The 12701-nt window shown below is 35.8% G+C and overlaps 1 protein-coding gene across 7 annotated transcripts in view; it reads right to left on the reverse strand.

Moving 5' to 3' along the window:
- The window catches only part of grm1a (glutamate receptor, metabotropic 1a), a 69377-nt gene that overhangs the window by 39310 nt on the left and 17366 nt on the right, over positions 1-12701 (reverse strand). For 4 of the 7 annotated variants that reach the window (XM_087298356.1, XM_087298358.1, XM_087298355.1 and 1 more), the window contains exons 3-4: positions 11596-11693; positions 11253-11502 (exon numbers count right to left, since the gene is read on the reverse strand). In XM_087298356.1, the coding sequence (XP_087154482.1) occupies positions 11253-11482 (230 nt within the window). In that variant the 5' untranslated portion in view covers positions 11483-11502; positions 11596-11693. The remainder of the gene's footprint in view (positions 1-11252; positions 11503-11595; positions 11694-12701) is intronic. The other 3 variants (XM_087298353.1, XM_087298352.1, XM_087298354.1) reach the window with 1 other exon arrangement.

A 12701-nucleotide genomic window follows, 5' to 3' on the forward strand; every position in this document is an offset into this window, starting at 1 on the left:
TCCTCTTTAACCTCCGCTTTTGAGTGCGGGTCAGCCCTTGCGGGCTGGACATGTGTTGGGAGGTGGCGCTGGTGTAAGGGATCCTCTTCTCTTGAAGGATCACTCTCTCCTTTAGCTGCAGAGCAGAGGGCAACAGAGAGCTGGGATTGGGATGTTCGCCATAAGCAGCCTGATGAACCAAATGCTCCACAAACTGATGGTAAGATAGCCCTCCCAATTTCAGCATCTGCTGGATATTGAGGGGCTTGTCGAGGGCATAGTTAAGGAGGTTCACCAGGGCTTGATCATTAAACCCCAGCCCCTCTGCTGCCACACAAAATTTAGCCGCAAAACTTTCCACCTTCATGCCACGTTGCCGCAGCGACTGCAGACTGATGAGCTGCAGTATGCGGCTGGAGAAGGGGCTGTCTTCACTCTGCTGGGTCCTCATTTTTGGCGAGTTCGTACTGTCACGTTCCGGTAAAGGGAAAAAGGAGCAAGGACCCAAGAGCAGAGTGAAGTTGGATTTATTAATTAAAAAATAAAATAAAAGGCAAAAATAAACAACCCCGAGGGGGAAAACACTACTACAACAAACAATAAATCAAACAAACAAACTTGACTGGGCAGGCACGACAAGGCAGGACTGGACACAGCAAGACAGGTAAACATCGACAACATATGATGACGAACTCGCAAAGGACTGAAAACATGAGGGGGATTATAAAGCAAAAAGTAAATTGACACACAGGTGAACATGACAAACTAATAATGGGTTAACAAGGAGGGTGGGACTAGACAATAGACGGGAGAGCGCATGACACAGAGAGACAATACAAGCCATGCGCTCACATAACACAACACTGAAGCACACGACAAAAGCACGTGACCACAATGTAAACACCGAGCCACGTGCTTTGACAAAAGACGCAAGACACGAGCACACGATGAATGAAAACTCACCATGCGCTCACATATGCAGCATGCATGCTTCATCCCAGCGCCGACCAAAACCGAAACCAACAAGACTGAGACGCTGGGGATGAAACACCATGCTGCTGACAGACGAAAACACAAACACGAGTACAAGAGCGCACGCGTCTGAGGGACGCAGAGCGCGCACGCGGCCGCGTCAAGCAGGAGCGCGCACACTCTGCGTACACCCACGACGGCGCGCGCGCACACAGAGACAGAAACAGGACCAGACACGAGTAGTGTCAGAGATCTGCCACCAAAACAAGAATTTACAAGATCAGAGTGGCAGAACCCTGACAAACACATGTGGATTATTGGGCAAAGGAACACAGAAGGCACTAGGGAAGGAGAGTGCTGCCGTTTAAACATTTAATTTGGATTCCTGACATTGCTTGAAACACACAGCTGAAATACTGAAGAGCTGATGTTGTTTTTCCTGTCCTGAGAGCAATAAAAAATGTGGCTATGAAAATATCTGTGGAGCACATGCTATATGGGCTTTTAAAAAAAGAGGTAAGGAATGAATCCTGCTAATTCGATCATTAAGAGGCAGAAGCAAACATAGTGCTCAGTGTAGCTTGACTATACATCTGGGGAATCCAGTCTAATAAGTGTTCAAGGGAAGCTCCCTGTGAGACCGAGGATGTTGATTAGAAATTACAAAGTCAATGTTTTCTCGGCTGCTGGAGAAAATGATATATTGGTTTGGGTAAAGCAAGAGCTGGCTATGAATAAACAAAGCAAAGCAAAACAACACCTAGACCTTATCCTCCTTTATTCCCCACAGAAAAGATCTTCAAAAACCACTCCATCCATTACTCTTGCTATTTTTCTTAAGGCGAAGCACAGGCAATTTTTTTTTTCATGCATGTCAATTTTGAGATTTTAGTTTTTTTGTCAAGTGTTTCTACAGTCTAATGGTAAGAAAATATCCAGCACACACTTTTAGGTGTTTCTTTTGTCACACTTAATCAATTTGAGCTTGTAGATTTCAATTACTATACATATTTTTAAAGGCTTTATTCTCAGAACAAGTTTTTTCACCTGCACTGAGCCATAAATCTCCACTTTTGCAGCACATACAAAGACCAAACATTAGAGTTGTATTAATCTATATTTTGAAGGTTTATACTGAGGGATATGCCCATACATTATTTGACTGATTATACAAACATTTTATTCTACTTTTTTAAATCTGGCTTTGAACTATGGACTAATAAAAGGAGGAACTCAAAATCCCACTGTAAAAACCTTTGGCTGTTATATGTGACCAAGGACCACAATAACAGTCATAAGTGTCCATTTTTTTAATCGAAAGCTGATTAAATAAGCTTTCCATGGATGTATACTTTGTCAGGACAGGACAATATTAGACTGAGATGCAACTATATGAAATTCTGGAATCTGAGAGTTTAAAAAGAAAAACACATTTAAAGTTGTCCAAATTAGGTGCTTAGCAATGCATATTACTAAACAAATATTGAGCTTTGATATATTTACTATAGCAATTTTTATTTTCTATAAAAATAATTCATAAAATACATGGAACATGATCGTTACTTAATATTTAAATAATTTTTGGCATAAAAAAAAAAAAAAAATCAAGAATTTTGTCCCATAATATGTACTTTGGCTATTGGTAAAAAAAAATTACCCATGTGATTAAAAAAAGTCATCCAATGATCCAGGTTTTTTTGCGATATGAATTCCTGCATAATAAACATGACATATTATAATGTTAAAATGTTGCAATTCCTAATGTAAATCAATCAGATTGAGATGTAGAGCGATGATTATTGCTTTTTTTACCCTATTCACCTGCAATGCCTCAGTGACTGTCTCTCAGTTACACATCCTCAACTGGCTTTGAATTATGGACTGATAGAAACAGGTACTTCAAATCCCACTGTAAAAACCTTTGACTCTTATATTTGACCAAGGACCATGAGTCTATTTTTTTAATTAAAAGTTGAATAAAAAGTTTTCCATTTATGTTTTTTAGGACAGAGCAACATCTGACTGAGATACAACTTTTGTAAATCTAAAATCTGAGGGTTCAAAAAAATCTAAATTTAAAAGAAAAGAAAAATCTCCTTTAAAGTTGTCCAAAGGACGTGCTTAGCAATACATATTACCAATCAAATATTTAGTTTTTATATATTTACAGTAGGAAATTTACTAAATATATTAATGTAACATGATTTTTACCTAATATTCTAACTATTTTTTACATAAAAGAAAAATCTAGAATTTTAGCATTTTTTTATAATCTAAGGCAAGGCAAGGCTAAATTTATTTATGAAGCACAATTTTACACAACCATAGTGCTTTACAATAAAATAAAATATTTAATAAAATATTAAATATTTAAAATATAAGATAGGAAAGAGATATACATATATATACACACACACATATATATACAGTTGAAGTCAGAATTATTAGACCCCCTAAATTATTAGCCCCCCTGTTTATTTTTTCCTCAATTTCTTTTAAACGGAGAGAAGATGTTTTAAACACATTTCTAAACATACTAGTTTTAATAACTCATTTCTAATAACTGATTTATTTTATCTTTGCCATGCAGACTGTAAATAATATTTTACTAGATATTGTTCAAGACACTTTTATACAGCTTAAAGTGACATTTAAAGGCTTAACTGGGTTAATTATTTTAACTAGGCAGATTAGGGTAATTAGGCAATTTACTGTATAACGATTGTTTGTTCTGTAGACTATTGAAAAAATATAACTTAAGGGCGCTAACAATTTTTACCTTAAAATGTTTTTAAAAAAAATAAGAGCTGCTTTTATTCTAGCCAAAATAAAACTATATAATAAAAGACTTTAGAGGAAAAATTATCAACAGACATACTGTGAAAACTTACTTGTTCTGTTAAACACCATTTGTGAAATATTAAAAAAAAGAAAAAAAATTCAAAGGAAGGCTAATAATTCTAACTTCAACTGTATGTGTAATACTTAAACACAGATAAGAAATAAGATGCATGCATCACTCAAAGCCAAGGGAGTTAAAATTAGTCTTTGAATTAGATTTAAAGGCATCCATTGATGGAGAAATCCTAACGTTAAAGACAGAATACTGTTCCAGAGCCTTGTGGCCGCAACACAAAAAGCTTGATCACCTTTTGATGTGCAGCAAGACCGAAGGACAGACAAAAGAAAATGATCATGGGGCCCTAATAGCCTACAAGCTGTGTATGGCCTAATAAGTTCACTGATATAGACTGGGGCAGAATTGTGCAATGCTTTATAGGTGAAAAGAAGGATTTTAAAATCAACTCTTTTAAAATCAACTCTGAGTGGAAGCCAGTGCAATGAGGCACTCAATAAATTCCAATGAGGAATTTATATATTTTATTTTTTAAATATATAAAATCTATAAATACAATGTACTTTTGGTTATTGCCAAAAACATATCAATGTGACTCAATGGACTCAATGTCCAGGGTCACATATGTAAAAAATATAAAAATAAAAAAATCCTGGCTTCATCCAGTGGTCCTTGTTTTAAGTGCTATAAATGTATGCAAACTAAAACATATTTCAATAAATAATAACTCATTTGCATATTTAAACATAACATTTTATCATTTTAAAATATTTGCAATTCTTTATATAAATCAAACAGCTTGGGAAGATATGGTAATGACAATTATTAGTTGTTGTTTTTCTTCACCCTATTTACCTGAAATGCCTCAGTCACTGTCTCTCAGATACACATCATCAACCGTCTTGGCTTAAAGGCTTGGACTCGAATTATCATGACAAAGCAAGACATGTTTTAATGAATAAATCTCCATTAGTTCCCAAAAGCGTTTTTTTCTTCTTTTGCATTTTGTGTCTGTCGCTCTTCCCTTCCCTTCATTTTCCTCTCAAACATGTACTGATAAAAAAAATGCCTGTTTGTTTCTATTACCCAGCTGAAAACGGAATGAGACAGGATCATGCAAATGGGAAAATAGAGGAAAAGCTAGACTCAGTGTTTTGACCTAGAAAGTCTGTTGGCTGAATATGATGGCCTGCCTGTGATTGTACGTGGGTGGGCTATAGATGTTGTCTTGATATAGATTAAACAAGAAAGCTGCTACAGTTCATTTCCAGACCTACAAGTCTGCGAGGAGTCTGTCTTTGAATATAATCCAGAGCTGCTCTCATTTTGCTGTCTGACAGTTGGACGGATGGGAGAATAGCTTGTTTAAATCAAACACGGAAAGGTGTGGGAAGTGATTATATCACGATATATATCTAAAAAAAATAGCCTTTATATCTATTTTCCCTAAATATACATGAAAAGTCTTGTATTAAACTAAACCTGACTGTCATTTATTTAAATGATTTACTCAGCAAGGAATTTGAATGAATATTGATTTACTGTAATGATTGAGGGGTGGCATGGTGGCTCAGTGGTTAGCACTGTTGCCTTGGAGCCCTGCCTGGATCAGTTTTCTGTGTGAAGTTTGCATGTTCTCCCCGTGTTGGCGTAGGTTTCCTCCAGTTGCTCCAGTTTCCCCCACAGTCCAAAGACATGCGCTATTGGTGAATTAAATAAACTAATTTGGCAGTCGTGTATGAGAGTGTTTGTGTGAATGCAAGAGTGTGCGGGTGTTTATGTGATCATAAACCACAAAAACAAAACAAAAAAAGTATTGAAATTTTTAATAATTTTTTGGGAATAAACTTTCCATTGATGTTTTTTAGGACAGGGCAACATTTGACTGAGATACAACTATTTGAAAAACTGAAATCTGAGGGTGCAAAAAAATCTATATTTAAAAGAAAAGAAAATCCCACATAAAGTTGTCCATATTACTAATCCAAAATTTTTGGAATGCAAGAGTGTGTGGGTGTTTCCCATTACTGGGTTGCAGCTGGAAGGGCGTCGGTGTTCATTCTGTTGTGAAAACACCTGATAAATAAAGGACTAAGCCGAAGGTGAATGTAATGATTGAGCAGCTTACTGCTACAGTGCTTTTTGAAGCAATAATAAAACAATTGTATCATTTTTATAATGTTGCTTAATTATTATTTTTATTATTTCTGTTGTTGTGTTGACCCACTGTTTATTTATTTTTAGTTCAGTTTTAATTCTCAGGCTAACATAATTAATATATTTCCTTGGCAACTCGCTAAAGTCAAATATTTAATACTTAAAATATGTATATTACAATTTATTTAACATTTAATTTTAGAATAGAGACTTGCTGTAATATAAATTAGCAAAGAAGAAAAAAAATGCCTCAGTGAAATGAACCGCCAACTATTCCTTCTGCAGCAGATGCCCTTTCAGCCGCAATCCAGTATTGGTAAAAACTCATACACAATCATTCACACACACTAACACACACTACGGACAATTTAGTTTATTCAATTCACCTATAGCGCATGTCCTTGAACTTTGTGGGAAACCAGAGCCGGAGGAAACCCACGCAAACAAGGGGAGAACATATAAACTCCACACAAAAATGCCAACAGACATAGCTAAGACTCGAACCAGCAACCTTCTTACTGTGAAGTGACGGTGCTAACCACTGAGCCACCGTGCTCAATTATTAAATGTACAATTATTATTGTTGTTGTGTTGACCCGATATTTATATACTTTTAGTTCAGTTTTAATTCTCAGACTAACATAATATACGATGATAAATATATTTCCTTGGAAAATTGCTGAAACTAAAAATTTGATACTTAAAACATGTATATTACAATTTATTAAACCTTTAATAACAGAATAGAGACTTGCTGTAATATAAACTAGCAAAAAATAATAATAATAAAAAACATGCCACAGTGCAATGAACCACCAACTATTCCAGCATATGTTTTATGCAGCAGATGCTCTTCCAGCCGCAATCCAGTATTGGGAAACACTCATACACACTCATTCACACACAGTAACACACAATGGACAATTTAGTTCATTCAATTCACCTATAGCCCATGTCTTTGGACAGTGGGGGAAACCGGAGCACATAAAGGAAACCCACACTAACATGGGGAGAACATGCAAACTCCACACAAAAAATGCCAACTGGCCCAATATTTATTTAGTTGTATTTCAGTTTTAATTATTAGGCTAACTTAATAAACATAATAAATAAATTTCCTTGGCAAATAGCTGACGCTAAATGTTTAATACTTACATTTTTAAATATTAACTTGTATTTAATATTTAATATCAGAATAGATACTTGCATTAAAATGAATTAGCAAAGAAACAACAACACCAAAAAAACATTATGGTTGTATAGTATGTGGTGACCAAAATCCAAACGGTGTTAGCATATACAAATATAAACACATACTGTACTTAAATCAAAAGTCTTTAGTGGATGGAAATACCTTTAAATATGAACCCATGTTTGATTCTTCTCCTATTGTCTTGGTCCTAATAAGAAAACACTCAAACAATATATAGCACATTTTCATTTCCAAGTCACAAGTGATGCCTACTGGTCATTTGGCTCCTGATACAGTTCCCGGGAGGCTTTAAGATTGAATATTTAATGTTCAGCCCACAGCATTTTTCCATGGCTGATCTGAAATGAAGTGACCCTCTTCTCTGTCACACGCACCTAAACATAAACTCAAATCCTCGCTCCATATAAGACAAAAGGCAGGAGGCCGTTTCCAGGGATTTGTGTGCCAGCTACTGAATCACAAATTATTCATTAATGGCCAAAAGTGTGAAAAAGCGCCTCTGTTCACAATGTCCATTTTTAATCTCATCTGGTCTCCTTGGAAACTTGTGTATTTAGAAGCTACTCATACATGCCAGGCATTCCAATGTGTCTTATTCTTTCACCATACTAAGATAACTCAAAGAAACATCAAATATTCATTTATTCATGTTCCTTCGGCTTAGTCCCTTCATTCATCAGGGGTCGCCACTGCGGAATGAACCGTCAAATTATCTAGCATATGTTTCACGCAGCGAAAGCCCTTTTAGCTGCAACCCAGTACTGGGAAACATCAATACAAACTCATTCACACTACGGCCAACTTAGCTTACCCAATTCACCTGTACCACATATCTTTGGACTGTGGGGGAAACCAGAGCAGCCAGAAGGAAACCCACGTGAACACGGGGAGAACGTGCAAACTCCACACAGAAATGCCAACAGACCCAGCCGGCACTCAAAGCAGCGACCTTCTTGCTGTGCGGCGACAATGCTAACCACTAAGCCTCAACCCAACGTCAAATATAATAATTTGTATTACTGAACTGAGCTGAAGTAACACTAATCTGTCTTTTGAAACTGATTTACATTGGAATCTAAATCTGTCTGATTGTTATTTTACTGTTTATTACGGAAAAGCTACATTTTTGTACAGGCTACAATACATAAACGTGACTTGACACATGATACCTTTGTATTGAGATACTATTAAAGTATTCTTAAAAGAAAATATGCGTTTTTATTGTAATATTTCAGTTTTAGTTCTTATGTTAATTAAATATGATTAATGTTTGCTTTATTTCAGTTCACTTTTATTTTTAATAATAAAACATATTTTAGACTTTCTTTAAGTTATCTATAACGGTAAGACCTTACAATCCGGTTCTATCAATTAACATTATTTAATGTATTAATGACGTTTGCAAGTTTGTGTGTGTGTCTGTTCCCCCGTGTGCTCTCTCTTTCTTTCTCTTCTCCCGCTTTTTCCCTCATCACAGGTCCCGCCCTAATTGCGTCCTAGGATTGGCTGGAGTGACGTAGGGCCTCTTTTAAAAAGTGGAGTGGTCGAGGAGAGCGGAGAGGGAGTTAGTTGGCGTATAGTTTGAAGTTGTTGTTGGAGAACATTAGCGATACTTGTTGGTTGTGCAATCCTGTGTTGTGTGTAACTTTGGTTTTCGTGTTGTTGTGATCTCTCCAGTTCTTCCCCCTCTGTAAGTTTCGTTTTTGGCTTTGTTTTTTATAACTGTAAAAATATTGTATATACACGGTTTGAAGCAGTAGGGGTTGGATTCCACACTTTTTCTTTATTGTACATATTATCTCTTGTTTTTATAAATAGGTAGAAAGTTAGGTTTAGCATTGTATTTTTATTTCAGTTTTTTTCATTGTAAGGTGTTGGTAGATTTATTGTGGGTGTTAAGGTAGAGTGTAACTTTTGTTTGTTATTTTTTGGTGGGTCCTCTCTGAGATACTGTATAGGCTTCACATTTTGGGTGAAAAAAAGAGATGAAAAAAAAGAGACAAATAAACGAACCAGACTCTAGGGTTTATTAAAGTTATCAGGTGTATTATTTATGTTATGTCCTTAATCCTGCATCAGGGTTGTAACAAATTGGGGGCTCACCCTTCCGTCCACATGATCATGTACTTTCTAGGCATTTGGAAATCATCCGATCGCGTGTTGTGATTTTTTTCTGACCTGGTGTAAAATCAGATGTAGTAAATTACTGCCATTCATGTCATGTTTGTCAACTGGCCGGCAAACCAAACCACGTTATTCCTCCTGCTAGGTCGCTATGTACTTTCAAGGGTATTATTTGTGGTTGTAGGGTATTCCTAGGTGGTTACTAGCATGCTTTGTGTGGTTGCTGCTAGACATTTGGTATATTTTTGGCTGTTTAGATTCAGTTGGCTAAAATAGTCAGACCTTATAATAAGATTCCATTGATTAACATTATTAAGTGTATTAACTAGCATTAAATAACAATGACCAATGCTACAGCACTTATCCATCTTTGTTAACATTAGTTTGTTAGCTCAGGTCAGAGAGGTTTTTATTATAAAAGAACAGGACAACAATAATAAAGCTTGAATGTTTACTATAATTTTTATTATAATAAAATAATCAAAGTTTATATAGTTTTTGTTATAATGACTATATTATAATATAATTATATTATTTTTCATTAAAAAATAAGATCAAGTAAACAAAAAAATAAGATTATTTTGCTAGTTAAGTAATATCATAACAGTTACAACTTTTGATTTTTTAAATAACATATTAGTTGTCATTTACATTAAGATTTATTTCAGATCAAACTTTAACAAACCATTAACTCTGACTTTTTTCAATAAATCCCTAATGTCCTGCTTATTAATATTTATTAAAATATAAGTTAGTTTTAGGTATTGGTAGGATTGGGGATGCAAAATAAAATCATGCATTATATGTTTGTCATGAGTACAAATAAACTATTCCTTCTTAAACTAAAGTACTAGCCTGTTCCACTGTCATATAAACTAATGCCATATTAACTAATTATTGGGAAGTGTTACAATGTTAGTAGCATTGACCTTATTAGATAGTATTGCATAGGGATGCACCCTATGGAATTTTTGACCAATACCAACAATGACAACTCTTTATATTTAGGAGATGATAGCCCATATATTAGCCAATAAGCATAAATATTAATTTTTATGTTTAGTATAATATTATTTATAAAGTTAAACACATAAAGTGAACAACTGATTTTATTTTAAAACTTTACCTCCAGAAATGTTTAAACTGATCTCTGTATTTTAGAAATTAACCGTTCTTTTCTATGGCCAACTTTCCCTTTTTTATAAACAAAATCTACTGCTTGGCCTAAAAACAATGTATAAATAAAGCAATCAATTTCCTGAACATGAACCAAAACCAAAATATCAGTAAAATAATACAAATGTGGCAGGCAGCACGCATGTGAGGTGGTTCATCCAGTGGAAACAAAACATGATTTATCAGCATAAAAATGTTGGTCTAACATTGTTATGAGACTAACGGTAACATTATAAAAAGCCTTTAGTGATTGATATCGATATGGCCACTGATATAGTGTGCATGAATAGCAATCGCCTCATTCAATGTAATCTTATGTGATTGTTTTAGGACTTCAGATTCCTTTGCCTATGTGGGAAATGACTATCAACAACAAACTCCTTGTTCTACACACACACACACACAAACACACACACACACAAGTGCGTTCATGAAAATAACTAAAATTAATATAAGAAAATACCATTTTGCAACATCAAACAGCAGACCAAGCTTTTTTACCATTAAAAATCAATGAATGAGACCAGATAGACCAGAGGATCTAATGGATGATAGAATAAGGTCAACAAGAACCGTGTTTGCTTTTTTGCAAACAATATGCAAACATATTTTACTCCACCAAAACTGATTCAACCTTCATATATAACCACGAGCAAGAGAGTGTGGGTGTCATTTTGACTTGTTTGCCCTCTGCGTCTCTTTCAAATCCTGCAATTTATTCCTTTGACGTGATGCAGTTTCTCAACGCAAAACCGAACAAGGTTTCAGCCTTACCTCCCAATTAGCTGGAACTCTCCAGAAACCCCACGGCGCCGCATGGCCATCAGCAGACTCCGCACCGTCATTCCTTCACAAAAGCAGACCACCACACGGGCTTTAGGCAGACGCTCACGCAGTTTCTTCAGCAGACGGTCAAAGTGCTTTTCTCCAGCATTACTGTATATTTTATCGGAGTGAGCGATGCACAGACCCTCCTCTGCCGCCAGCTCCTTAAAGGCCTCCATGCCACTTTCCCCATAGTTGCCTGCAATCAGACACAAAATGCAGGGCGGTTAATAAGGAAGAATATGAAACTAGTGCGGCTTTAATCAAAGACACAGAATGGAGGATGGATTACCGCCGCTGATCCAACACCTGTCAGACCAGTCTGAGCCCAGGATGAGAAATGGATGACAGTTGACTATGGAGGACACAAAATGACAGGCAGACAGGCAACTGAAAAAGACATGAAATGGAGAAAAAATGGTCACCACCATTTAGGAGACAAATGGCGTTATACAGTTAGAATGGGAAACAAAAACATATACATTACTAAATAAATAAAAACACATTTAATGACAGTCAAATGGAAATGGCTTTTTGTCATTCTTGATTATAATTGTCAGTCATGGCATGCTGTGATCAAAAGCTGTCCATTACTAAATTAAAACAGCACTGTTGTTAGAGTATACTGTGTGGTTGTTATGGCATTGCTGAAAAGTCAATATGCCTTTACTATTGTATTCTAAAGGGTTGTGTATAGTGTATTTTGGTGTTTGCTAGGTTGCTTGACCACTTTGGGTAATTGGGAGAGTGTTGCCATGGATATAGACACTAGATATTGCATACGGACCCTGAGCATGCGTCAATAGCGCCGCCACATTTGAACAGTGCTCCCAGGACAAATGTCATTCAACCGCACTAGTCAAGACTAAAGCCAATGTGAAGATGCTGGACTTAAGCGCTGTAAACGAGTGTAGTAACGAGTAAACAAAGAAAACAAAGCACAAAGGCAGAACATTTCATAGGTAAGATTTCGTTTTTTACATTTTTGTATGTTACGAACTTTTGTACTAGACAAGTATTGATGATAATACATTCTCTTATTGCCCTGACCATTAGCAGAGATGTATAAGGCTGTATCTGTACTCTACTGGAGTATTGTTTTTTTCTCCTACTTCCACTTTTACTTCAGTATATATTTCGATGAGTTTAATACTTTTACACATAGATTTTTTATGTGCTGCATCATTACTTGTTACTAGGGGTGTCAGAATTATTGATATCAGTTCAGTAATAGATCATAACCGGTTATTATGTACTGACATCATTTATCTCCTATGCGCGATGTCGCAATACTATGGTGAAGGAGGCTCTTACTACAATGAAGGCGGCACAGCACATGAGCCGCTATTTCACTACTACAGAGAAATGCTGTAAAACTCCATCTTTACCCCTCTCTCA

This window comes from Danio rerio, chromosome 20 (genome assembly GCF_052040795.2).
Source record: "Danio rerio strain M-AB ecotype USA chromosome 20, GRCz13ab, whole genome shotgun sequence".
Classification (NCBI taxonomy): domain Eukaryota; kingdom Metazoa; phylum Chordata; class Actinopteri; order Cypriniformes; family Danionidae; genus Danio; species Danio rerio.